Here is a 27,847-nt window from a genome sequence, read left to right as displayed (position 1 = left end):
CCACGGGGCTCCCCCCCCCGCATCCTGCAGGTGCTTCCGGCAGCTGTGACTGTGCCACGAGGGCTGGGTGCCACGTCTCACATGTGGCCACACACACCAGGAGTGGGGAGAGGGGGAGAGGGGAGCACGCACGTGGCCGTGGAGAGGGGAGCACGCACGTGGCCGTGGAGAGGGGAGCACGCACGTGGCCGTGGAGAGGGGAGCACGCACGTGGCCGTGGAGAGGGGAGCACGCACGTGGCCGTGAGCACACAGCAGGAGAGGGGAGAGGGGAGCACGCACGAGGCCGTGAGCACACACCAGGAGAGGGGAGCACGCACGAGGCCGTGAGCACACACCAGGAGAGGGGAGCACGCACGAGGCTGCACGCACCAGGAGTGGGGAGAGGGGAGGGGGGGAGCACGCAGGCCTCCGGGGAACAGCCACGCGCGGGGCAGGGGCGCGGAGGCCGCGGGGGACGGTGGGGGGGACGGCGGGGGGGACGGCGGGGGGGACGGCGGGGGGGGGGGAGGGACGGCGCTTACCCGCAGCCTGTCCAGCTCCGGCTGGTCCCCGCCGGCCGGGGGGGTGGAGGGGGGGCTGGGCCCGGGGGCGGGGGGCGCGGCGCCCGCGCTGAGCTTCATGATGACCTCGTCCTTGGCCCGGATGGTCTCCTCCAGCATGCCCCAGCCGCTCGTTGAGCTCGCCCACCCGGCGCGTGAGCGCCCCCACCTCCCGCTGCAGGCCCTCCTTCTCCAGCGCCGCCCGCTCCAGCTGCCCGCTCAGGCCCAGGAGCTGCTCGTCTTCTGGTGCAGCAGCGCCCGCGCGCCCCCCGCCCCCCTCCCCGAGGCCGCCGCCGCCGTCGCCGCTGAAGTACTTGTCGTACTGCGAGGAGCGCACGGTCTGCTGGAGCAGCCGGATCAGCTCCTGGAGCCGGGCGGGGGGGGGGGAGGGGGAGGGGGACGGGGGAGGGAGGGGGAGGGGGAGGGAGGGGAGGGGAGGGGGAGGGGAGGGAGGGGAGGGGGAGGGGAGGGGGAGGGGGAGGGGGAGGGGACAGGGGAGGGGGACCGGGGGAGGGAGGGGGAGAGAAGCAGACATCAGGGCACTGGAGATTGAGGAAACGCAGAGGGAGCCTTTACTGGAAACATTTTCACACTGAACTTCCTCTTCAAAGAGCTCAAAAATAGAAAGGAAGAAAAGTATTTACTCCGTGAAGACTGTCCGTGGAGAACAATGGAGGGAAACGGGAGACCAAGGCAGCTGCAGTCAGCCACGTTCCTGGTCACGTTTCCAGCACCAACGCACACGTGTGGGGAGGGAAATCCGCAAGGCCCAGCACAGGATGTGCGCGCCGGTAATCCCAGCAGCAGCGCGGCGGAGGCAGGAGAGCTCCAGGTTCACGCCTTGGGCTTAAGTCGGAGCCTGGGCTACGTATTAAACACTCCATGTCCAAAAACAAAAAAAGAAAGGGCTTGGGAATGGGGCGCAGAGGTAGAGCGCTCGCCTGCATGCACCAAGCCCCAGGTTCGATTCCCCCAGCACCACATAGATAGAAAACGGCCAGAAGTGGCGCTGTGGCTCAAGTGGCAGATGTGCTAGCCTTGAGCGGGAAGAAGCCAGGGACAGTGCTCAGGCCCTGAGTTCAAGGCCCAGGACTGGCAAAAAAAAAAGGGGGGGGTGGAATGTAAACTTCCTGAAGTGCTGAGCAGCTCAGAGAGGAAGCGCACTGTTTACGAGGCCGTGTCTGAGAGCACTGTCCTGGGAGCTCTGGCCAGACCCCTTCCCTGTCCCTTGGCCGGGCAGGCCCCAGATGTGGGCCGCAGGAAGAGGCCGCCCGAGCAAGCCCCACTGCGGGGAGCCCCCCCCCCCCCCCCGCCGCCATGGCTACCTTCTGACTGGACAGGTCTTTCCTGAGCCGCTCCAGCTCCTCCTGCTGGCTCTGCAGCTGCAGCTGCATCTCGGCGGCAGGCTTGGGGACAGCCCCGCAGGTGCCCTCGCCCGGAGGGTCGCCCGTGCTGTGACGGTTCCGGTACGACCCGAGGATGTCTTTCAGAGGTCGCTTTCCTTTGTAGGGGAAGCCGGAGCCCGCGACGCCTGCACAGAGACAAACCCCGCGAGTGGAGCAAGCCACGCCCACCATCTGGAACTCGCCGTCACCTATGATGCCCGCGCACACGCAGAGGACGCAGCCCCCCGGAGCCAGAGGATGACCAACAGGCCTTGAAGACTTGCCGTTACATCACTTCAAAAAAAAATAATAGCCAGGCAATGGCGGCTCACTCCTGAGATCTGAGGGTCACAGTTCAAAACCAGCCTGGGCAAAGTCCCCATGAGACTCGTATCTCCAATTAGTCACCCAAGCGAAAGTGCTCACGGGGGGGGGGGGGGGGGGGGGCTGGAGATGTGGCCTAGTGGCAAGAGTGCTCGGCCTCGTATACATGAGGCCCTGGTTCGATTCCCCAGCACCACATAGACAGAAAATGGCCGGAAGTGGCGCTGTGGCTCAAGTGGCAGAGTGCTAGCCTTGAGCAAAAAGAAGCCAGGGACAGTGCTCAGGCCCTGAGTCCAAGCCCCAGGACTGGCAAAAAAAAAGTGCTCACGGACAGTGCCCAGGCCCCAAGTTCAAGCCCCCGTGTGAAGGCGTCACCCCCAGCGCGGGCACTGTCAGAAGGGGCCTCAGAGTGCAGGACCTGTCCGTGAAAAGTGGGACCCCCCCTTCTTCTGCCTTTCTCTTTTGCTTCCTGGCCATGCATGCCGGACGCATTTGTGGATTTGCTCTGTCACGTTTCCGCCATGAGGTGCCACCAAAGCCCAAAACAATGTGGCCAATGGGTCGTGGACCAGAAGCTCCCCAAAACTGCGAGCTAAAATAAAGCTTGTTTTCACACCAGTGGCTCTATCTCAGGCGTCTGTCACAGTAATGGAAAGTGGACACACAATGGACCACACGCATTCCCTTCTTTCCAGGGCATCTCCAGTCTCCACAAGCAAAACGTGATTCAAGTCCGTCTTTCCATCAAGAGCAGCCTGACTTCCATGCATTCTGTCTCTGGACAGGACAGGACAGAAGTGGCTAAGTTTCTAACCTACGGACAGGATGGTGTCAGCCCTGTGGCTCGAACTCAGGGCCTGGGCGCTGTGTGTGTGAGTTCAAAGCTAGCACTTGACCTCTTGCGTCACGGCTCCACTTCTGGCTTTTTGGTGATTCACTGAAGACAGGCGTCTCTTGGACTTGGTTTTGCCCAGACTGGCATTGAACTGTGATCCTCAGATCTGAGTCTCCAGAGCAATTCGGATGACGGTCGTGAGCCGCTGGCGCCCGGCTGTTCCTTACACCCCTTTGTTTGCCCAGCCTTTCTGCTTTCCATCTATGCAGAGAGCTCAGGCCCCCGGCGGGCTTCCAGCTGCCGGCGAGGTGTGTCCCGCAGGGTGGGTAAGGGGCACGCGAGTGCGGCACGGGGGGCGGGGGGGCGGGGGGGCGGGGGGGCGGTACCTCTGCTCCCCTCAGGCATGGGCCTCTTCTTTTCTTCGGGCACCCCGGGCTCTTCCAGGTCCTTCGGGGGGGGCTCTACCAGCTCCCACTCCTCGTGGGTGTAGAACACGGTCCTCCGGCTGTCGCTCTGCCCCCTCCCGGGACGGAAGGAGGACATTGAATTCCTGGAGGGAAGACAGAAATGGGCGATTCTAATAAGGACAAGGAACACGGAGCCGTCTCCACGTGGACGGAACGGGCCACTATGACACGCCGGCGAGGACGTGGACACAGGAAGTCCCTCCACGCATGGCGGGGCACGGTGGTCAGCGGCGTCTGAGGGGAGAGGCCTGCCTGGGGAGCTGTCCCCCAGCATTTCCCAAAGGACGCCTCACGCAGGCGCCCAAGGAGCAGCCCTGCAACAGTGGCCACGAGAGTATGGACGGGGCCCCCCAGCACCCGCGTGGGGGGAGGGGCCGGGGCCCCCCAGCACCCGTGTGGGGGGAGGGGCCGGGGCCCCCCCGGCACCCGCGTGGGGGGGAGGGGACGGGGGCCCCCCGGCACCCGTGTGGGGGGAGGGGCCGGGGCCCCCCGGCACCCGCGTGGGGGGAGGGGGACGGGGCCCCCCCGGCACCCGCGTGGGGGGAGGGGACGGGGCCCCCCAGCACCCCGCGTCGGGGGGGGAGGGGACGGGGCCCCCCAGCACCCCGCATGGGGGGGGGAGGGGACAGGCCCCCCAGCACCCGCGTGGGGGGAGGGGACGGGGCCCCCCAGCACCCGCATGGGGGGGAGGGGACGGGGCCCCCCCAGCACCTGCGTGGGGGGGAGGGGCCGGGGCCCCCCAGCACCCGCATGGGGGGGAGGGGGACGGGGCCCCTCGGCACCCGCATGGGGGGGAGGGGACAGGGCCCCCCGGCACCCGCGTGTGGGGAGGGGACGGGGCCCCCCAGCACCCGCATGGGGGGGAGGGGACAGGGCCCCCCAGCACCCGCGTGGGGGGAGGGGACGGGGCCCCCCAGCACCCGCGTGGGGGGAGGGGACGGGGCCCCCCAGCACCCGCGTGGGGGGGAGGGGACAGGGCCCCCCGGCACCCGCGTGGGGGGAGGGGACGGGGCCCCCCCAGCACCCGCATGGGGGGGAGGGGACAGGGCCCCCCGGCACCCGCGTGGGGGGAGGGGACGGGGCCCCCCAGCACCCGCATGGGGGGAGGGGACAGGGCCCCCCGGCACCCGCGTGGGGGGAGGGGACGGGGCCCCCCCGGCACCCGCGTGGGGGGAGGGGACAGGCCCCCCAGCGTCCGGCACGCCGGGTGCCAGCGGGCGCCCGTGCTCTCCTGGCATGGCTCCCTGGGACGCCAGCCCGGCAGGTTCCTGCTGTGTGTGGAATGTGCTTCCTCCAGTTGCAGGTTCACGGAGACGCTTCTAAACACGGAAGGAGGACACTGAGGAATGAGGGGCACGCCTGAAAGTCTTAGTGGATTATTTATTTATTTTTTTTTGGCCAGTCCTGGGCCTTGAACTCAGGGCCTGAGCACTGTCCCTGGCTTCTTTCTGCTCAAGGCTAGCACTCTGCCACTTGAGCCACAGCGCCCTCTCTGGCTTTCTCTGTGTCTGTGGTGCTGAGGAATCGAACCCAGGGCCTCATGTATGAGAGTCAAGCACTCGTGCCGCTAGGCCGTACCCCCAGCCCCCTTAGTGGATTATCATCACATATCATGAACAGGTTACTCATGACGACCCACGTGCAGCTACACTACTGAAAGAACCCACAGATGCGAATCACCCATGGCAGTGCCCCGAGCGCCCGCCAGAGGGCCAGGCCAGCGCGGACGCGGAAGGATGGGGCCGCGCCGCGGTGCGTTCCCACCGGGAGCCGCGGTGGGGAGGCCGACACAGGCAGGCTGGGCCAGGCCGCAGCCAGAGCCGCGAGCGAGATCCTGTCTCAACCGTCAGGCTGGCCCGGGGCGAGCGGCTCACACCCACCATCTCACGAGGCTGAGACCTGCAGGGTCGAGGTTCAAAGCCAGCCCCGGGAGGAAGTCCATAAAACCCCATCTCCAAGTACCCAGCCAAATGCTGGATCGGAGGTAGGGTTTGATTGCCAGAACACCAGCTGTGGGTGGGGGGGAAGCCCAGGAAGTACAAGGTCCTGAATTTAAAACCTGGGACCGCCCTCCCCTCCTCCACCGAGAAGTTCTACAGGGGAAAAGAAGCTGAAGCCTCAGAATGGTGCCCTTCCAACAAGAGCCCGGGGGCTCATGCCAGCAATCCTGGCTCTGAGGACCAACGCCAAGGCAGGACAGGAAGAGAAACCCCAGCTCCAGTTCATCAACAAAATGCCAGGCTGGAGTGTCGCTCAAGCAGCAGAGCACCCACGATCAGCAAGTAACCAAGAGCGTTCCGGGCCCCGAGTTCAAGTTCTTGCTCGGGGAGGAAGGGCTGAAACACTGCTTAGCCAGTCCCCGGAGCGCCTCCGCGTCTGACCGCGCAGCAGGGAGTCGCGTGCGGGCTTCTCCCAGGCACGGGCACCCAGGCGGCGGGCGGAGGCCCCCACGGCCACCTGCACAGGCGCTCTGGGCTCCACTGGGCCGGCTTCTGACAATGGCTGCTCTGACTCCAGGCGGTCAATCAGGCTCTGCCAGGCGACAGGACCCCCTGCCGGAGGCAACGCCCCCCCCCACCCCCCCGCCATCTTCCCCAGTGTAGAGACCGCACACAAGGGTCTCGGCAGGCCAGTGACCTGCGCTGGAATCCAATCAGAGATGGCTCCCTGCCAGCCTGGTTTCTGCACGGGCACCTTTCCAGGGGTGGAAGGACATGAGGGGGTTGAGTTGTTGGGGCATGAGGACAGGAGGGTGACAGGCCACCCCAGGATCAGCCACTCAGCTCTCGCCTCAGATCCCCGGTCGTGGAAAAATAAGCAACAGGGGGAGAAGGTCCCTGATTGGCCATAGCCATCCTGATAAAGGGCGTGACCTCCCATATGCAAATTAACTCGACTTCTCAGATTCATCCTCCCAAGGAGCCAGACACAGGGACAAGGAGGGGGGGAGGGGGAGGAGAGGAGAGGGAGGAGGGGAGGATGGAGGAGGGGGAGGGGGAGGAGAGGAGAGGGAGGAGGGGAGGAGAGGAGGGGAGGAGAGGGAGGGGGAGGGGGGAGGGGAGGGGGAGAGGATGGAGGAGGGGGAGGGGGAGGAGGAGAGGATGGGGAGGGGGAGGAGGAGAGGATGGGGAGGGGGAGAGGATGGGGGAGGGGGAGGGGAGGAGAGGAGAGGGAGGGGGAGGAGGAGAGGATGGGGGAGGGGGAGGGGAGAGGGGAGAGGATGGGGGAGGGGGAGACAACATGAAATGACGGCAAGGCGGAAGCAAGCAGTGGTCCCGGCAGGGGACAGGGTGACTCCAGTGAACCAGGTTCTTCCACCTGGCTGGACAGGGTGCAGAACCAGAGCCCGCAGGGGAATCCGTGACCCCGTGACCCCTCAGCACCCAGGACACTCCACCCGCGGCCACGCAACTCCCTCCGCACACGGGGCACGGGGAGCCGGCCCTCGGGGTGACCAGGCCCCTCCCCGCGGCAGGCCACGCAAGGGGGGGGGTCCAAGGCCCCAGCCCGGGCCCCAGCGACCGGAGCGAGCTCCGCCTCCCGGGCTGGCCTGGAGGTGACGCGAGGTCTCGTCACCGCGCCCCTGCGGCACTGTGCCTCCGGCCGCACAGGCCCACCGTGCGCCCCCACCCAGCACGAGATCCAAGGCTCCGGAGGAGCGGGGGGGGGGGGGGGCTTTCCCCACCCCAGAGCCCGCACCGAGGGGCGCAGGCTGCTCACGGAGCCAGAAGGGGACAGAGGCGCAGCTCACACGCACGCTCACGCACTGGCACAAAAGGAAGGAGGGAGGGAGGGAGGGAGGGAGGGAGGGAGGCTGCTAGGTTTCGGGGTGTCTGGCACTCCCCGGGTTCCGGAGGCTCTGGTAGCTGCTGTAGGGAGGTGTTTCTTAAACACCTCAATCCAAACACAGGCAAGTCAACAAGAGGAAGCGGACAGCAGGGGAAACGGCCGGAGGCTCTACAGGGTAGGGCTGGGGCCGGCCAGGCCACAGGCCACGCGAGAGGCACAGGCTTCCGTCATTAGGGAAACGCAAACCAAAACCACAAGTCCACGCCAGTGGGGAGCTGACCCAGGGGTGAACAGGAAGACCTGGGGGGGCGGGCGGGGGAGGGGGAGGGGGGTCGCACACGCTGCAGCAGCATTTCCTCTGACGGCCACTCCAGACCCGGCAAGGCGGCCCCGTGACCCCGGCCGTCACCCCGCCCCCGGGAACTGAGCTCCCAGGCTAGCGGTTTGAAGCCAGTCCAGGCAGAAAAGTCTGTGGGATTCTCACCTCCAATTACACAGCCAACGACTGGAAGAAGGGCTGTGGCTCAAGTGACAGAGTCTCAGCCTTGAACAAAATGCTCAGGGACCGCACTCGGTCCCGGGTTCAAGCCCTAGGACCAGGACGCACGTGTGCACGCGCGTGTGCACACACACGTACAGTCACACACAAAGACCGAGCCATTCTAGGTCTCTTCTAAGTCAGCATCGAAAAGAAGTCAAGCAGCGTATCCACATAAACGCCTGTACATGAGCTAGATACTCGGGGTTCATACTGTGCTGCCAGCTACTCGGGCAGCTGAGATCTGAGGGTCAAGGTTCAAATCCAGTACAGGCAGGAGAGTCTGTGGGACTCTTACCTCTAGTTAACCACCAAAAAGCTGGAAGAGTAGCCGTGGTTCAAGTGGTAGAGCACTAGCCTTGAGCACAAAGGCTCAGGGACAGCGCCCAGGCCTCCAGTTCAAGCCTCAGGACTGCCACAAAACAACACCAACAAAAACATATCCACCCAATGGGAGCCGCTCGTCAGACGGGGTGGCTCCTGTCTGTAACCCCAGCTGCTGGGGCGGCAGAGACAGGCGGTCTTAAGTTTGAGGCCAGTCTAGGCAAAAGGGAGTGATCTTATCTCCACACCGCCCAGGCAGGGATGACGCTTCCATCTCCAATTAAGCCCTGACAAGCCGGAAGTGGAGCTGTGGTCCCAGCAGGGGAGCCCTAGCCTTCAGGACTTTTGTACTAAAGTCCTTTTGCTCCGGGACAGAGTCCAGGCCCTGCATTCAAGTCCCAGGGCAGGCACAATAACTAAAGGGCGGGCCAGGGGCCTGGCTGGTCGGGGCAGGGCTCGGGGTCCACCCTCAGTGCCGGGGGAGGGGGAGGGGGAACGACGGGGAGCGGACACACGGGAGCCTGGGGACACCCAGCTGCGGAGACGCCAGCGCGGGCAGAGCCCGAAGCGCTAGGCAGGCTGGGAAGCCACCCGCAAGAGCCGCCGGTGTGCCCTCCACTCCTGTGACGGGTCAGAAATACACACACCAGAGAAAAAGGAAATGGAGGGCGGGGGGGGGGGGGGACAGGAATAGGAAGGGATTGCAAAAGCACAGGAGTCTCTCGGAGAAGAAAAAGAAAACACGTTTTACAATTGACTGGGATGAGGTTTGCACAGTTCCGTCACATCCTAAAATCAACCCAACAGTACTTTTGTGTTTGGTGCCAATACTGGAGCTTGAACTCAGGGCCTCGTACTCTCCGCTCTCCCCTTGAGCCATGCCTCCACTTCCAGCTTTTTGGTAGTTAACCGGCGATTCACGAGTCTCATGAAGCTGGGCGCCGGTGGCCCCCGCCTGTCATCCCAGCTACTCTGGAGGCTGAGACCTGAGGATCACGGTTCAAAGGCAGCCTGGGCAGGAAAGACTGTGAGGCTCTTACTTCCAGTGAGCCGGCAGAAAACCTGCAGGAGCCGTGGCTCGAGTGGCAGAGTGCGAGGCTTCGAGCACGGCCACAGGGCCCAGGCCTGAGTTCCAGCCCCCGGATCCACACACACAAAAGTCTCACGAATTTCTCTGCCCCATCTGTCTTGGCAACTCAACCCTCAGCGCCCAGACGCCGCCTGAGTAGCTGGGACTCTAGGTGGGCACTGCCCACACTGGGTGGGCCGCACGGTGAGTGGACTCTATCTCAGGAAAGCCTTCCTCTGAAGGCCTGTTCTCCCCCCGCGGCCAGGCGCAAGCCGCGCGCAGGCCCCGGGCCAGGCCTGGGGTCTGGAGGAGCGAGCGAGGCCTCAGGCTGGGAGCCTTGTGAGTTCAGACCCGTACCTAACTCTTCTCCGGTTTCAGTCTGTAAAACCTCAATCATCTGACCTAGCTCCCGCGTGCGCCACGACTTACGGCACCTGTGCAGAAGAGGCACGCCCCTGACCCGCTGAGAAACGGAGGCCCGAGGGACAGGACGACGGCAAGGGTGAAGAACCTGCACAAACGTCAGGGAGAACGATTTCCCACAAACCCTGCGGTGGCTCAATACGCCGCTTCCGGGAGACTTACTTGAGCTCATTCCCCCACTGCTTCAGGGAGTAGAAGTTAAGGGCGTGGGGGTGGCCGGGGGCCGGCTGGCTGGCGGCCCTGGTCACCCACCAGCTCTCCAGGGACCGTTTCCACAGCAAGGACATTTCTGGCTTTTTCTGCAGAAGCGTCTGGATGTGGGTAAACCAGATCTGAAACAAAGGCAACCAACCGCAGGTCAGTGACTCAAAGCTTCCACACCCGGCCTGCCGTCCTCAGGAGACACCAACGTGATACAGCGCCTGACAATCTCAACTCTGTACCATAACACGTGCGTCCGTGTTTACGCTGGTACTGGGACTTGAACTCAGGGCCCAGGCACTGTCCGTCAAGGCTGGCGTTCTATGACGCTACCACCTGAGCCATAATTTCACTTTCAGCTTTTTGCTGGTTAATTAAGAGATAGGAGTCTCGTAGACTTTCCCGCCTGAGCTGACGTCAAACTTCAAGCCTCAGATCTCGGCCTCCTGGGTAGCCGGAATGACAAGAGCGAGCCACCAGCACCTGGCACGGTGACACGCTTCCCCTGTGTAGCAGGTAAAGCCAGCCGGGGGCAGCTCTGGTACCTGTGAACCATGCTCACCTACCTTTCTCAAAGGAAGCCGATGACCTGGACGGCACTGGCCGGGGGGGAGAGGTCAAGACCGTCTCCAGCCCTGTGGATCGGCAGCCGCCGGGCACAGCCCGGTGTGCCACGTTCCACACGCCCGCACGGCTCCGGAACCCGCGCGGGGCAGAGCGTCCCAGGGGGAAAGCACAGCAAGGGGCAGGTCATGTCCTACTCCTTCTCTGCCAGAATCTGCACCGGACGTGCAAGCGCACGCACCGCGGACAGACGTCAGCGCATTCGCAGGCCAGCGCCCAGAGGCCAGCGCCCCAGAGGCCAGCGCCCAACGACCAAGCCCAGCCTTCCCCTCCAGGGCCAGGGCCGAGTCCCACGACCAAGCCCAGCCTTCCCCTCCAGGGCCAGGGCCGAGTCCCACGACCAAGCCCAGCCTTCCTCTCCAGGGCCAGGGCCGAGTCCCACGACCAAGCCCAGCCTTCCTCTCCAGGGCCAGGGCCGAGTCCCACGACCAAGCCAAGCCTTCCTCTCCAGGGCCAGGGCGTAGTCCCACGACCAAGCCAGCCTTCCCCTCCAGGGCTGAGGCCAGGGCCCAGTCCCACGACCAAGCCCAGCCTTCCTCTCCAGGGCCAGGGCGGAGTCCCACGACCAAGCCAAGCCTTCCTCTCCAGGGCTGAGGCCAGGGCCGAGTCCCAAGCCTTCCCCTCCAGGGCTCGGGCCAGGGCCGAGTTGCAGACACTGACACTTGTTACATGAATGAGAACTAAGATGGGCAGGTATTATCAACCAGAGAAGGAAAGCAGTCATGGAACAGGAAATGAAGAAAGCAATACATAAGGACTGAACGGGTTGTTCTTTTTTGCATGATCAGAGGTTGCTTTTTTGGTAGCGCAGTCCTAGGGTGTGAGCTCGGCCTGGGCACTGTCTCCGCGCTCCTGTGCTCAGGCTAGAGCTCTATCACTTGGCGCCACAGCTCCATTTCCAGCTGTTTGTTAATTGGAGGTAAGAGTCTCATGGATTTTCCTGCCCAGGTGGGCCTTGAGCCTCAATCATCTGATCTCGGCCTCCTGAGTAGCTCGAATTACAGGCATGAGCTAACAGCGCCCACCAAAATTTACTGCTTTAGGAAAATTTTGCTCCAAACATTTCCTACTACAAATACTTTCTATTCTCCAAAATGATATAAACTCTCCAGAACGTGTTTGCAAACAGAATCTACTATTAATCAGTCAGATCCACACATTCCTTCTTTGGTTTTTTCCTTCCATGCTGGGGCTTGAACACAGGGGCTTGCACAAGCTAGGCAGGCACTCCTATACCTTTCTTTTTTTTTTTTTTTTTCCAGTTTTGTGGAGACAGGGTCTTCCTAAATAGCCCAGGCTGGCCTTGAACTCACGATCCTCCTTGTCTTGGCCTCCCAAATGCTGGGTTTACAGGCGTGCCCTGCCATGTCTGGCTCCGCTGCTTCTCCTGTAATGAGTATCCCACTAACGCCATGAACTGTGAAAGCACAACCAGGGAAGAACTGCTGGCCACTGCAACCCGAGAAGCTGGCAGTTTCTAGTAGGCAGCGCACGGTGGAGTTGCTCAGAAGCCGGCAGTTTCTAGTGGGCAGCACCGATGGAGTCGCTCAGAAGCCGGCAGTTTCTAGTGGGCAGCACATGGTGGAGTCGCTCAGAAGCCGGCAGTTTCTAGTGGGCAGCACCGATGGAGTCGCCTAGAAGCCGGCAGTTTCTAGTGGGCAGCACCGATGGAGTCGCCTAGAAGCCAGCAGTTTCTAGTGGGCAGCACCGATGGAGTCGCCTAGAAGCCGGCAGTTTCTGAGGGCAGCACCGATGGAGTCGCTCAGAAGCCGGCAGTTTCTAGTGGGCAGCACCGATGGAGTCGCTTAGAAGCCGGCAGTTTCTGAGGGCAGCACCCATGGAGTCGCCTAGAAGCCGGCAGTTTCTGAGGGCAGCACCGATGGAGTCGCTTAGAAGCTGGCAGTTTCTAGTGGGCAGCACACGGTGGAGTCGCCTAGAAGCCGGCAGTTTCTAGTGGGCAGCACATGGTGGAGTCACTTAGAAGCCGGCAGTTTCTGAGGGCAGCACCGATGGAGTTGCTTAGAACAGGCCTCCAGAAGGCCCAAGCACTGCCAAGGAGGCGGAGTCCAGGAGGCGTGGCCGGCGCTGGCCCGCAGAGACGCACAGCCCGTAGCAGCACAGCCCGCAGAGACGCACAGCCCGCAGAGACGCACAGCCCGCAGCAGCAGCAGCACAGCAGCACAGCAGCACAGCCCACTCCCACGCCTGACTGGGGGGCACCCTGAAGCCCAGAGCCGGGTGGGAGGCTGCCCGCCCCTGCGGCGACTCCGAAGGCCGGGCGGGCGGGGCGGGCGGGGCGGGCCTTCTGTCCGGGCGCGGTGGCGGGGGCCGGGCGGTCTGGAGGCAGGGGAAGAGGCCGGGCTAGCCCCTTGTCTCAGAGACCAGGGCGCGCGCCAGGCGGAGCCAGGCAGGCGGGCGTGGCAGAGCCGGGAAGCGGGCACTGCCGCGGCCAGCCACTCGGCGCCCGTGCCGGGTGGCTGGGCCTTCGGGGAGGTGTGCGGCAGCCCCCCCCCCCCGTGACCAAGAAGCCCCTCGCCCATCGGGAAGGGGTCCTGAGGGCGCCAGGCGCGGGGGGAGGGGCCCAGGCCCAACGAGGAAGACCAGAAAAACAACAGCTCAGCAGGAGCCGCCCGGCCCTGAGTTCAAGCCCCAGAACGGCTCTCCTCCCCCTCCAAACACGAACCAGACAGCACCAGCTGCGAGAGCACACACTGCAGAAATGCTGGTTGTCCCAGCCAGTGATGCGCAAGCCACGGGCTGCCGGGCCACTTTCCTTCTGGTGCAGGGGCCCCCGGCCCCCCGCGAGGGGAGCAGGAAAGCCGGCAGGCGGGAAGGACGCAGCGCTGAGCCGGAAGCGGCTACCCGCTCCTGAGAGCGGTAGAGCAGCCGGGTCCCCGCGAGGGCAGCAGGACTTCACCCCAGCCTTCTCCAAGCAGAGCTTGCGCCCGGCCCAGCAGGGCGGTGGCAGCCAGGCTCTCGCCGATGGAGAAATGGAAGGGCTCAACGGCCGCCTCTGCTTCACTTCCTGCCTCGGCCCCTCCCGCGCCGCGACCTGGGACGGCCCAGGGGTCGGCACCGAGCCACCGGGAAGGCGGCAGGTGCCTAACGCCTTGTGTCTGCACGGCAGTCCACGGTGCTCGGGACCAAGCCCCACAGGCCAGGGCCTCCCCCCCCCCCCCCCGTCCCCCGCACTGTGAGCCCGCAGTGCTCTCCTCCCCCCCTCGCCGCCCCGCCTCTCCATCCGGCCCGTCACCCCTGAGCTGTGCTCGGCCCACACAGGGGTCGGGAGCTGGAGCCGCCCCCCTCCCGCCCCTCCGGCCAGGAAGTGTGCCCCCAGAGAGGCCTGCTGTGCTGCGGGGGCCAGGCCCACCCCGCGGCCCCCCAGAGAGGCCTGCTGTGCTGCGGGGGCCAGGCCCACCCCGCGGCCCCCCAGAGAGGCCTGCTGTGCTGCGGGGGCCAGGCCCCCCCAGAGAGGCCTGCTGTGCTGCAGGGGCCAGGCCCCCCCAGAGAGGCCTGCTGTGCTGCGGGGGCCAGGCCCACCCCGCGGCCCCCCAGAGAGGCCTGCTGTGCTGCGGGGGCCAGGCCCGCCCCGCGGCCCCCCAGAGAGGCCTGCTGTGCTGCGGGGGCCAGGCCCGCCCCGCGGCCCCCCAGGCCGGCGCGTGCCACCGGGGACGGCGGGAGACCGAGCCGCGGCCATCCCGCTTAGCCCAGCGCCTCGGCGTCTGCTGGAGCCGCACACGTGGGGCCCCGGGGGGGGCAGAGCACGCCGAGGGTCTTCCGTGCCCTCGGGACACGGGACGTGGCCACCGCGGAGGCGGCCGCGGTGCGGTCCATCGTCCCCGCGGACTCGGACACTGGAGTACAAGGCTGCGTCTCGCGGAGCGCGTGCCCGGCGGGGTCTTTTGCGAGTGTGAACTCGGGCCCGCGCTGCCCCCGAGGTTCCTCGCTCAAGGCTGGTGCTCTGCCCCTCGAGCCACGTCTTCAGTTCAGACTTTTTTCCGAGTGGCTTGTTGGAGGGGAGTGTGCGGCAGACCCCGCCGCCCGAGCTGGCTTCCGACCCCGACCCTGACGCCTCCGCCTCCTTCAATCCTCCACGCGCCCGGCTCCCGGGGCCCCTAAGCCCTCAGTCGGCGGCAGCAGCGAGTCACACAAGGAGTGACCTGAAGCAGGGAGCCACCCCGAGCTCCTGACAGAGTCGGGGCGCGTGGGGAAGAGCCTCGGGGGCGGGGGCCCGGCCACGCCGCCGCTGAGAAACGCCGTGGCGAGCCAAGCAAGGCTGGCAGATCTGGACGAGGAAGATGTCCAGGAAGACATCTGGTTCTAGAACAAAACAGGGGCCCACGCCATTCCTCTAGGGAGCCACCTGCCTTCCGGAACACGTCAGGAAGCCCGCCTGTGACCTGACCGCCAGGTGCGGGCGGCTCCCGCCGGTCATCCTGCCGACTCGGGAGGCTGAGGCCTGAGGATCACAGCTCAAAGCCAGGCGAGGCGGAAGAGCCCGCGAGACTCAGCTGTAACCAATCACCAAAAAAGCCAGAAGCGGAGCTGTGGTTCAAGCGGCAGAGCAGCCTTGAGCACAACATCTCGAGAACGGTGCCCAGGCCCTAAATTCAAGCTCTCGTACCAGCACAAAGAAAAAAAACCCCAAAAACCATCAGCCAGGTGCTGGTGGTTCACACCTGCAATCCCAGGTACTCGAGAGGCTCGGATCTGCAGACCTTGGTTGGAAGCCTGGGCAGGAATGTCTGTGAGACTCTTATCTTCAATGAACTACTTAGAAAAAGCTGGAAGGGGCGCTCTGGCTCAGGTGGAAGAGTGCTAGCCTTGAAGCCAGGGACAGCGCTCAGGCCCCGAGTTCAAGCCCCAGTACCAGAACACACACACACACACACACACACACACACACACGGGGCATAACCTCTACACTGCAAGGAATTTCTACGAGTTACGAAAGAGCCATGAATCCAGAACCAAGTGAGATCAGTGCTTGGGAAAGGTCACCCTAAGCGGTCCTCAAGGACCCCAAGCAGAGGGCTTTGGGGACCCCTCCCGGCCCCACTGCCGGCCGATGGCACCCACGGGTGTGAACACACCGGGGTGTTGTGGAAAGCCGGCTGCCGGTGTCAAGGGTGGGGTCCTCACGTCAGCTATGTGCGCTGGCCCCCGCCAGGGCTGCGAGCTGCTTGGCGCTGGCCTGGCCTGGCTCGAGAAAGAATGGCTCCGAGCACTGGGCGGCCACGGGCTGTCTACCCGCTACCCGCTCACGGTCCACCCGCTACCCGCTCACGGTCCATTCCCTACCCACTACCCGTTCACGGTCCACCTGCTACCCGCTCACGGTCCACCCGCTACCCACTACCCGCTCACGGTCCACTCCCTACCCACTACCCGCTCACGGTCCACCCGCTACCCGCTCACGGTCCACCCGCTACCCGCTCACGGTCCACCTGCTACCCGCTCACGGTCCACCCGCTACCCGCTACCCACTCACGGTCCACCCGCTACCCGCTCACGGTCCACCTGCTACCCGCTCACGGTCCACCCGCTACCCGCTCACGGTCCACCTGCTACCCGCTCACGGTCCACCTGCTACCCGCTCACGGTCCACCTGCTACCCGCTCACGATCCACCCGCTACCCGCTACCCACTCACGGTCCACCCGCTACCCGCTCACGGTCCACCCGCTACCCGCTCACGGTCCACCTGCTACCCGCTCACGGTCCACCCGCTACCCGCTCATGGTCCACCTGCTACCCGCTCACGGTCCACTCCCTACCCGCTACCCGCTCACGGTCCACTCCCTACCCGCTCACGGTCAGGCTGAGCGGCTGTGGCCAGTCACCACACACAAAGAAGGGCTCCAGGGCCCGGAACCTGCACCTCACCGGTGGTGTCTCTGGCGACAAGCCCCTTAGGCAAGTCCCCAGGCGTCGGCGACGTCCGGCTGTCCCAGTTCACCACGTCCAGGCTGTTGCAGTATTCCCATCTCTTCTGCTGCAGCTCTTGCAGCCAGTAAGTCATGAGCTGGTGATTGGGGGCCTAGAGAGGGGGGAAAGGCAGGGTCAGGGACGGCAGCGGGAGGAGAGCGGGCGTCAGACACCACGTCTGAGTGCAGACTAGGAAAGGAACCCTGAGGACAGCCGAGGGTGTCCCTGCGGGACCAGGAGGTGGTGCCCGCCCGAGCTGGGACAGCCGAGGGTGTCCCTGCGGGACCAGGAGCTGGTGCCCGCCCGAGCTGGGACAGCCCAGGGTGTCCCTGCGGGACCAGGAGCTGGTGCCCGCCCGAGCTGGGACAGCCGAGGGTGTCCCTGCGGGACCAGGAGCTGGTGCCCGCCCGAGCTGGGACAGCCGAGGGGTGTCCCTGCGGGACCAGGAGCTGGTGCCCGCCCGAGCTGGGACAGCCGAGGGTGTCCCTGCGGGACCAGGAGCTGGTGCCCGCCCGAGCTGGGACAGCCGAGGGTGTCCCTGCGGGACCAGGAGCTGGTGCCCGCCCGAGCTGGGACAGCCGAGGGGTGTCCCTGCGGGACCAGGAGCTGGTGCCCGCCCGAGCTGGGACAGCCGAGGGGTGTCCCTGCGGCACCAGGAGCTGGTGCCCGCCCGAGCTGGTCAAGTCAACAGCAATTACTTATTTCTAAGACGAGAGACTGACGCAGGTAGGTGTTCGGGGAGAACTGATCCACTCTGAGAACCTGCAAGTTCCATCTTAAGAGGTATGGACGGTGTCCTGGCCAAAACACATCGGCAATTACATTTCCACTCTGCCAGCATCTGAGAGAACACACAGAGAACGGCAGGCCAAACGCCACACGGGCGGGGCACCAGCGGCTCACGCCCAGAACCTCGCTACTCAGGAGGCTGAGAACTGATATTCCAAAGTCAGCCTGGGCAGACAAACCCAAGAGACTGACATCTCCAATTAACCAGCAGGACAAAGCCAGAAGAGGCATGGCTCAAGTGGTACAGTGCCAGTCTTGAGCGAAATGCTGAGTAAGTGCCAGTTCCAGCATCCACAACAACACCCAAATGACACCGCATGAGAACGGTTAATACACTACAAGCAGAGCACACAGAACGTCCACAAGCTGCGGCTGGACACATGACCTTCGAGCAGCTACTTACTCAGCAAGCAGCTTAGGGATTCCCTCTGGAGTCAAATGCGCACCCATCCAGTGACCCCGCAACCCCATGCCTACAGACACACCTAAGAGAACTAAAGACAGAGATTCACACGAAATTCTGCATGTGAGCGTTAATAAAGAATTTGTTGACAAGTGCCCCAAACACGCCAACGGTACAGAATTATATTGCACTTGGTGTGTGGGCACACCATGGCTTCCCCCACATAATTCAATATTTATTCAGCCATAAAAAGAATCAAATTATTCGCATGTGTGAACACTAAACTCAACCTAAGGAAAAGAAATCAGACTCCAGGCCAAGCACCATGGTTCAAACCCGAAACCCCAGCCAGTCAGGAGGCTGAGATCTGAGGGTCGGGGTTCAAACCTGTAACCCCAGCCAGTCAGGAGGCTGAGATCTGAGGGTCGGGGTTCAAACCCGTAACCCCAGGAGTCAGGAGGCTGAGATCTGAGGGTCGGGGTTCAAACAAAGCCAGTGTGGGCAGAAGAGTCTGTGAGACACTTACCTCCAATCAGTCTGCAAAAGCCACACGTGGAGCTGCAGCTCACGCAGCAGAATGCCATCTTTGAGCAAAAGAGCTCAGGGACAGTGTGCAGGCCCCGAGTTCAGCTACTGGTGTGTGTGTGCGCACATGCACACGCAGGTACGCACACACACAGAGCCAGATTCTAAAGGCCTCACGCCGAGTGGCAGTACAAAAAGACACAATTACAGGAGCAAAAACAAACCCGGGGCTTCCCGGGCTGGCGGCGTGGCAGCACTTAGCGATGAAGGGCAGCCCCGCAGAAATGACGGTGACGGAGCTGTGTCCTGTTGTGGTGTCACGGCAGCACCAAGATCAGGGGACGGATCAAACGTGCACGACTGTATGCAAGGACTGAATTTCATGCGGTAAATAGACTTTAAAAAATCAACTGGGCTGGGAACATGGCCTAGCGGTAAAGTGCTCGCCTCGTATATATGGAGCCCTGGGTTCGATTCCTCAGCACCACATAGACAGAAAACGGCCAGAAGGGGCGCTGTGGCTCAAGTGGCAGAGTGCTAGCCTTGAGCAAAAAGAAGCCAGGGTCAGTGCTCAGGCCCTGAGTCCAAGGCCCAGGACTGGCCAAAAACCAAAACAAAACAAAATATTTAAAAAATCAACTAAAATCCAAGGAGCCCAAACTGTGACGAGAAGAGGCGGCAGGCGCAGGTCATGGACAGGGCTGGGCGGCCCGCGCGTGGGGGCCCGGTCACCCCCACTGGCGAGGCGTGCTGGACAAGCGGGGGTCACAGGGCAGAGGTGACGCTCCCGCTCTGCCCGCGGCCTGACGGCCCGGCCGCCGCTGCCTGGGAGCCACGCACACCGCCGGGCTCGGCAGCTCGGCCCCTGACCACAGGGCCCCGGTCAAGCCAGCCATCGCGGGGGGGGGGTGGGGGGAACAAGGCCCCCCGCCGCCACCAGGCCGCCATCGCCACGGGAAGCGGGCGGGGCCAGGCTCTGCCCCCGGGACACCCCGAGGCCCCGGCGTCCGCCCGGGCTGGAGGGGCCGGTTCGCGCCTCCCAGCCCGCCCCGAGAGAGCGCAGCAGAATCCCGTCCACACGACGCAGACCCGCCCGGCGGCGACTGAGGTCTGCTGCCAAAGATAAACATGAGAACCCCGAAGAACCCCGAGTCCAGTCCCCAGGCAGCCAGGAAAGGCTTCAGGGGCGGCGTGACAGGTTCTCGGGGCTCTCAGGAGGCGAAAGACACTTTAACGGGGCCTTCTCCCAGAGCTCGCACACCCATACACACGCGCATTCTGTAACAAGGCACGGCCAGCAGTGAAAGAGCAAAGTCAGCAGATAGCCAGAAAGCCTCTGGTGTCCATCTGTGTCTTTTTTGTGGGTGCCCGTCCCGGGACTTGAACTCAGGGCCTGAGCACTGTCCCTGGGCTTTTTTTCCTCAAGGCTAGCGCTCTACCACTTGAGCCACAGCGCCATTGTAAGTTTTCTCGTGGCCAACTGGAGATAAGGGTCTCATGGGCTTTCCTGCCCAGGTTTCACAGCTCAATCATCAGATCTCAGCCTCCTGAGTAACTTGGATTACAGGTGTTCAACACCAACCCAGGAAGAAAGTCTGTGCGACCTTTATCTTCAATTAACTACCAAAAAAGCTGTAGGTGAAGCTACAGTTCAGCCAGGAGGCTGTGAGCAAAAATAGCTCCAGGATAGCTCCCAGGCCCTGAGTTCAAACTCTGAAAACAACAAAACTCAAACAAGTCTGAAAATGGTTCTTCAAAGTATGAGGTGATTACAAAACTTATGTTAAGTTTCATCTTAGAGCTATGTGAAAACATAAATAAAAGAGCTGGGAATTTGGCTTAGTGGTCAAGTGCTTGCCCTGCACACACGAAGCCCTGGGTTCGATTCCTCAGCACCACATACACAGAAAAAGCAGGAAGTGGCGCTGTGGCTCAAGTGGCAGAGTGCTAGCCTTGAGCAAAAAGAAGCCAGGGACAGTGCTCAGGCCCAAACCCCAGGGCTTGCAATAAATACATAAATAACTACATAGATACATAAGAAGGGGTGGGGGTCTTTGCCTTCCTAACAAGTAGTTAAGTAGATTATAAGGCCACAATAATGACCCAGCAGTCTACTGTCCACAAATCAAAATACAGAACTGATATGTATAAGAAAACTTAAGTAACATTTCAGAATGTGTATCATTCTTTTCTTTTTTTTTTTTCCCCCAGTCCTGGGCCTTGGACTCAGGGCCTGAGCACTGTCCCTGGCTTCTTCTTGCTCAAGGCTAGCACTCTGCCACCTGAGCCACAGCGCCACTTCTGGCCGTTTTCTGTATATGTGGTGCTGAGGAATCGAACCCAGGGCTTCATGTATATGAGGCAAGCGCTCTACCACTAGGCCATATCCCCAGCCCTAAAGTAACATTTCAAATCTAATCACTGGGGAAGGTATTACTTAGTAAGCAATGGCACTGGGACAAATGGCCAAACATATGGAAAGAAATACTGTTATCATGAATGATAGCCAATGTGAGAAACCTTTCATAATAGAAAACTAACTCAAGCGGGATTCCAGATTTAACAAACTAATACAATGAATTTTTAAGAACCACGAGATGAATAAATCAATGAACTTAAAACATGGAAGAGCGGAAGAGCACCGCCCGCCCGCCTGCAAGGCCCCGAGTTCAGTCCTCAGCTCAGCGGAAGAGCACCGCCCGCCCGCCCGCCTGCAAGGCCCCGAGTTCAGTCCTCAGCTCAGGGGAAGAGCACCACCCGCCCACCCGCCTGCAAGGGCAAGGCCCCGAGTTCAGTCCTCAGCTTGGGGAAAACACATGGCTATAGAGTTAAATTTATTCCTGTCTCTTTCTGACTCCTGCAACCACTTCCATCACTTCTTAAGGAGATGGAAAAAATGGCGCAACTCACAACCAGGTCTTAGGGCAGATGTCCAGGACAGCTACATGGAAGCACAATCCTGGCCACGAGACTCCAACAAAGCAGATGGATTCCAGGTGCCTCGTCAAGCGGTGGACGAGACGGAGAAGCCACTCCCGGAGGGCTGAGCCCCAAACCCTTCACGCCCCAGCACCCCACCCCCTCCGGCTGCTCCTGTCCGCCCCCCCCCCACCCCCGGCTCCAGGACGCCGGCTCCTGGCTGAGCACCAGCCGGAGGTGCAGCTTCCAACCTCCTGACGCTGCTGGTCTCGGCCATGAAAAGGCCTTCCTGGACCCTCAGAGAAGGCAGAGTGAATGTGTGGGTGTCACCAGAAGGAAACTCAGAGGCCAAAGGACCCAAAGGTTTCCAAGTCTCCGAACATGGGAGAGTTTCACGCTGCCCTAGCTGGCAGGGGTGATCCACACTCACCCGCATTAAAAAACATGCGTTCCATTCTAGCCTGGCTCTGGTGGCTCCCACCTGTCATCCTAGCTACGCAGGAGGAGACCTGAAGATCGAGGTTCAAAGCCAGCCCAGGCAGGAAAGTCTTCCAGAGACCCTTATGTCCAGTTAACGGGGAGTGGTGCAGTAGCTCAAGTGATAAAGCACCAGCCTTAAGCACAAAGAGGCCCAGAGGCAGAGCAAAGGCCCTGAGCTCAAGCCCTACAACAGACGGAGGATAAAAATCCATCTTGGAGCTGGCGCTGGTGGCCCACGCCTGTCATCCCAGCTACTCAGGAGGCTGAGCTCTGAGGATCATGGTTCCAACCCATCCTGGGCAGGAAAGTCCATAAGACTTTTATCTTTAGAAAACCACCCAGAAAACTGTAAGTGGAGCTGGGTGCCAGTGGCCTGTCATCCTAGCTACTCGGGAGGCTGAGATCTGAGGATCACCGTTCAAAGCCAGCCCAGGCAGGAAAGTCTGTAAAACTCTCTCATCTCCAATGAACCACAGCAAACTGGAAGTGGTGCTGTGGCTCAAGTGGTGGAGCGCCAGCCTTGCGCTGAAGAGCTCAGCGACAGCGCCTGTTCAAGCCCCATGACTAAAACAAAAACAAAAATCCTGCAAGTGAAGCTGTGGCTCCAAGTGGTAGCATGCTGACCTGGGGCAGAAAAACTCAGGGACACCCCAGGCCCTGAGTTCAAGCCCTACAACCCCCAAAATACATAAACAATTAGGAAGTGCAAGCGTGGCTCAAGTAGTAGAGTACCAGCTTAACCCTGGGCGTAAGTCCAACTACAGGCCTAAATTAAAAAAAAAAAATTAGAAGAGACTTTAATGGGAATATGCTGACGGAGAACTGTTTTCAAAGTACACTTGTGTTCACGTGTGGAAATAACACAAAGAAAGCCCCTCGCGCTACCAATATATGCTACCAATATAGTCAAACATTAACTAATTTTAAACCTACATTTCAGTTGAAGGCAAGGCTCAGTGGCAGAGCCCTTGCCTATCAAATGCAAGGTCCAAGGACCTCTTAAAAATACATTTTAGACTTAGATTTCAAATAATAACAACCTACATTTGCTATGGAGACTTTGGAACATAAAGAGTTACATCAAATAACCTTTGCCAAAATGCTGGCACATTCTTTTTTTTTTTTTTTTTTTTTGCCAGTCCTGCACCTTGGACTCAGGGCCTGAGCACTGTCCCTGGCTTCTTTTTGCTCAAGGCTAGCACTCTGCCTCTTGAGCCACAGCGCCACTTCTGGCTTTTTCTATGTATGTGGTGCTGAGGAATCGAACCCAGGGCTTCATGTCTGTGAGGTGAGCTCTCTACCACTAAAGCCACATTCCCAGCCCCTTGGCATACTTCTTTCCAAGGATTTTTCTACCTGTAAGTATACACACTAATTTTCTTTATAAAGCTGAATTAAGTTGTAGTCTTTCTTAATCTGTGCTGCCACATTAGTAATAATATTAGATAATATCAGCTAAATAATTACTCTGTACCAGACACTAGCTTTCACTCTACAATCTTCTCTCTTTTTTTGTGCCTGTCCTGGGGCTTGAACTCAGGACGTAGGCACTGTCCCTGGGCGTTTTTTGCTGAAGGCTAGTGCTCTGCCACTGGGGACACAGCGCCACTTGTAGCTTTATTGGTAATTAATTAGAAATACAGAGTCTCATAGACTTTCTTGCCTTGGCTGGCTCTGAACCACAGTCCTCAGATCTCAACCTCCTGAGTCGCTAGGATTATAAGCTGGGAACCGGCGCCCAATTTCACTCGGATCGTTTTAACCCTTGAGATAATCTTCAGAATAACATTCATCTATCTGTGGACCCTGAAACCTAATCTAACTGGCTTCAGATCCCAGCTCTGTCACCTGCTAGCTGTGGGAAGCCATCACGCCTCAGATTTCCCATTGGCAAAGGGAAATAATAATCAGACACACACACACACCCCGCCCTGGCCCCACGGTGGTACTGCTCCCAGGGTGAAGTGCGGCACAGGTGCTAAGCTCAGGAGAGATGTCGGCACGCGACGAGAGCTGGTGAGGGAGCAACTGTGGTCTGCTGCTGCTGCACCAAGACCTCACAGCCCGCCACGCCGATTCAACCCCAGCCGGCACCACGCGACGGTCCGAGAAAGAAAGATGAGGGCGTGTGCTGAACACAAAAGCTGCTCTCAGCATTTTGGCAGGAATCGGAAGTTCCTCTCGGGTTCTTCCCCAAACGCCGGAACGCTGATGACCTCGAGCTACAGCGAAACTCTACTTAAAAGTCCTGAAGTTGGCACGGGGTCAAAAACTGCCCTCGCCCTAGAAGCTACTTCCCACCGGCGCAGAGTCCTCTGAAGGCCCCCGCCTCTAACGCGCCTCCCCGAGCTGGGTGTGGGGGGCGCACGCCAGTCAGCTGCTTGGAAGGCTGGGATCTGAGGCCCGTGGTTCAAAGCCAGCCTGGGCAGGAGAGTCTGTGCGACTCTGGTCTCCAATGAACCACCCAACTGGAAGTGGTGCTGTGAATCCACGCAGTAGATCGCTAGCACTGAACCAAAGAGCCCGAGGGCCGTGCTCGGGCCCTGGGTTCAAGCCCCAGGACGGGCGGCAGAGAGGCAAGCGCCTCCCGTGGGTGCTCTCAGCCGCAGTCCCGACCTGAGGACAGGCAGGTCACGGGCAGGCGTGTGGAGGGGGCCGTGCTCCAGCACAGTCGGCTCCCGACGCCTCCAGACACCCCCACACACCCCCACCCTGGGGGGAGGGGTGGGGGGCACACTCCACCCTCGCGGCCTTGCCCGCCCCGCGCGGCAACGCTGACACAGATGGGAAGGGAGCTCACACGCACACGCGCGCACACACACACGTGTGTAGGTTATGTCTGCACACCTCACAGACCGCCATGGAAGGCCCACGCTTTTACCTTCTCTGTTTGCCAGGCCAGTCCCAGAGCTTAACCAGCAGCCGGGTGACCCCCAGAGCTCTGCCGAAAGCTGGCCCTCGACCCCTCGGGCCACAAGCCCACGTCCAGCTTCTTTTTCTAACTTAAGTGTTGTTGTAAAGGTGATCTATCATAGTCTGTGTGTGTGCGTGTGTGTGCGTGTGTGAGGTACCATTCTTGGAGCTTGAACTCAGAGCCTGAGTACTGTTCTTGAGCTTTTGTGCTCAAGGCTAGCCCTCTACCACTTGAGCCACAGCTCCGCTTCTGGCTTTTGGAAGTTCACCGGAGGTAAGTGTTTTACAGACGTTCCTGACTGGGTGGGCTTCGAACCACAATCCTCAGGTCTCGGCCTCCTGCGTAGCTGGGATGCCAGGCGTGGGCCGCAGCACCAGCTCAAGATACAATGACTGGTGATAATGAACTCTTCTGAGGTAATTCCTCCCCCAGCAACAGAAAGCACAAGACTATTGCAGGTGGCCTGATAACAACCAAAAAATTCAGATCGAAAACAGACTACACGCTGAGCACAGTGGCTCATGCTTCTAATCCTAGCTACTCAGGAGACTGAAATCTTGAGAACAGAGGTTCAAAGCCAGCCCAGGCAGAAAAGTCCTTGACACTCTACCTCTGATTAACCAGCAAAAGGCAGGCTGGAGGCCTGGCTCAAGTAGTAACGTGTCAGACACCAGCAAAATAAGCTGAGGAAGCATAAGGCCTGAGTTCAAACTCCGGCAGGGTGGACGATACAATCACAGTGTTCGTTAGACACTATGTGAGAAATGAACTATGGAACCTGTGGGCAGGGACGGGAGGGGAAAACGGAGAAAGCAAAGGACGGGGTGACACTGTCCAAAAAAGAAATAAATACATGTGGTCTGGTGCAGGTGGTTCGCGCCCACCGTCCCAGCTGCTCAGGGGCTGAGATCTGAGGATCGGGGTTCCAAGCCAGCCCAGGCAGGAAAGTCCCCGAGAGACTTATCTCCACTAAACTACACAGAAAAACCCAGACGTGGCGCTGTGGCTCGGCGATAGAACAACAGCCTTTGGCCAAAGGAGCTCAGGGTCAGTGCTCAGGCCCAGAGGTTTTAAGCCCCAGGAATAGCAAAATAATAATAATAAAAATAAATATATGCGTTACCAGATTTATGAAATGGTAACTCCTCTATATATCACCTCAATAACAAAATTATATCTTTTAAACAAGCAAAGAGGGGGCTGGGAACATGGCCTAGTGGCAAGAGTGCTTGCCTCGTATACATGAGGCCCTGGGTTCGATTCCCCAGCACCACATATATAGAAAATGGCCAGAAGTGGTGCTGTGGTTCAAGTGGCAGAGTGCTAGCCTTGAGCAAGAAGCCAGGGACAGTGCTCAGGCCCTGAGTTCAAGGACCAGGACTGCCAAAAAAAAAAAAGAAAGAAAAGAAAGAAAGAAAGGTGAAATTACTATCTCAAATTTAATAAATAACCTTAGGTTCCAGCTTTCCATTTGAGTGCTGCAAAACCACAGGCCTGGGGTCAATCTGCAGGGATCTGCCTCAGGATCAATGGGAAAAAAATGCATTTTCCCCCCCAGGCAGATTGTGAAAGCTGCCTTGGCCCAGGGCCAGACGGTGAGAAGGCGAAGCAGGACTCGATGCTCCCTCCGGCTCCCTCCAGGACGGGAGTGATCTCACAAGCCTCCGGTCCCCGCAAACAGGGCCCCGCCTCACTTTCCCCGGCTTTCGAACCTCGATCTCACCACGGTCACTCTCACACAGCACACAGGAGAAGGACAAGGCGTGGCCCGGCCTCTCTCTGGCCCCCTCCCCCCGCCGGGGACGCGCGGACGCCCGTGGCCCCCCTCCCCCCACTGGGGACGCGTGGACGCCCGTGGCCCCCCTCCCCCCGCCGGGGACGCGCGGACATGCTTTCAGTTTCACAGGGAACGGGCCACCCCTCCCCCTCCCCCGCAGTGACCCAGGGCTCCTGCTTCTCCCTGCCGCCTCATCAGCTCGGCCATTGCACCATGCGAGAGGTTTGATGAGCCAGGGTGAGACCACGCGAAGCCCTCCGGTGCCAGAGCCAGGGCGGGCTCAACCGCAGCCTCGGTGGTGTCCACACGTCCTGCAACGCTTCCAAGGTTCCCCTCCCCGGCTGCTTTCTGACTCAACACAGGACCAGGAACGACTGGCTTAAAATGACATTTTAGGAAGCGGGGTGGGGGAGGGAGCAGAGTCCCAGACTCCTCCCCTCGCCCCGGGGGAGGGAACCCGGGGGTGGGCTCCAGTCAGGAGGGGGTGTCAGGAGGTTTTCCAGCCCCTCTCCCAGAAAGGCTGGAGCCATGAACCCCTCTGCCTTCTGGGGGCGCTCATCTCAGACACGTGTGGCCGGGTGGGGGGCTCACACCTGTCACCCTAGCAGCTTAGGAGGTTGAGGTCTGAGGATCCCGGTTCCAAGCCAGCCCCGCAGCAAAGTCCCCAGCAGCTCCTCTCCACTGAGCCACCAGGACACAGGAAGTGCAGCTGGGGCTGAGTGACCAGCACCGGCCCGAGCCCAAGAGCTGAAGGACAGCGCCCGGCCCTGAGTTCAAGCCTTAGTGCCGCACAAAAAGGGGCGGGGAGGGAGAGATCTGAAGATGTGAGGCGAACACTCTCTCCAAAGGGACCCCGACACGGGGACAAAAGCCCGGGGAGCACAGAGAATCAGGCCCAGCCACAGCCGGGGAGAACAGAAACCCCGAATGCAAAGCAGATACGCAGCCGTGAACCGCAGATCATCCCACGTGGGAGGAGGGGGGCCCCCCGCCCACGCGGCTCCGTCACGCCTCGTCACACGGAGCCGGCCAGCGGCCAGCCGCCACCCCGACAACGCCTCCTCACACACGGCAGACACCCCGACGACGCCTCCTCAAGACACCCCACGACGCCTCCTCACACGCGGCAGACACCCCGACGACGCCTCCTCACACACGGAGCAGACACCCCGACGACGCCTCCTCACACGGAGCAGACACCCCGACGACGCCTCCTCACACACGGCAGACACCCCGACGACGCCTCCTCACACGCGGCAGACACCCCGACACGGCAGACACCCCGACGACGCCTCCTCACACACGGCAGACACCCCGACACGGCAGACACCCCGACGACGCCTCCTCACACACGGAGAAGACACCCCGACACGGCAGACACCCCGACGACGCCTCCTCACACACGGCAGACACCCCGACACGGCAGACACCCCGACGACGCCTCCTCACACACGGAGCAGACACCCCGACGACGCCTCCTCACACACGGCAGACACCCCGACACGGCAGACACCCCGACGACGCCTCCTCACACACGGCAGACACCCCGACGACGCCTCCTCACACACGGCAGACACCCCGACACGGCAGACA

The 27,847-nt window shown here is 61.2% G+C and overlaps 1 protein-coding gene across 1 annotated transcript in view; it reads right to left on the bottom strand.

The window, feature by feature from the left end:
• Tbc1d2b (TBC1 domain family member 2B) overlaps nt 1-27,847 on the bottom strand; it is a 44,371-nt gene that overhangs the window by 734 nt on the left and 15,790 nt on the right. Inside the window, 7 exon segments of the mRNA XM_048369087.1 lie at nt 524-664; nt 666-905; nt 1,867-2,072; nt 3,472-3,635; nt 9,858-9,934; nt 9,936-10,027; nt 16,406-16,559. Of these exon segments, the coding sequence (XP_048225044.1) occupies nt 524-664; nt 666-905; nt 1,867-2,072; nt 3,472-3,635; nt 9,858-9,934; nt 9,936-10,027; nt 16,406-16,559 (1,074 nt within the window).

The sequence above is a fragment of the Perognathus longimembris genome, chromosome 20 (assembly GCF_023159225.1).
Source record: "Perognathus longimembris pacificus isolate PPM17 chromosome 20, ASM2315922v1, whole genome shotgun sequence".
NCBI lineage: Eukaryota > Metazoa > Chordata > Mammalia > Rodentia > Heteromyidae > Perognathus > Perognathus longimembris.
The sequence above is the reverse complement of the archived record's forward strand: the minus strand, read 5'-3'. Positions and strand labels throughout refer to the sequence as shown.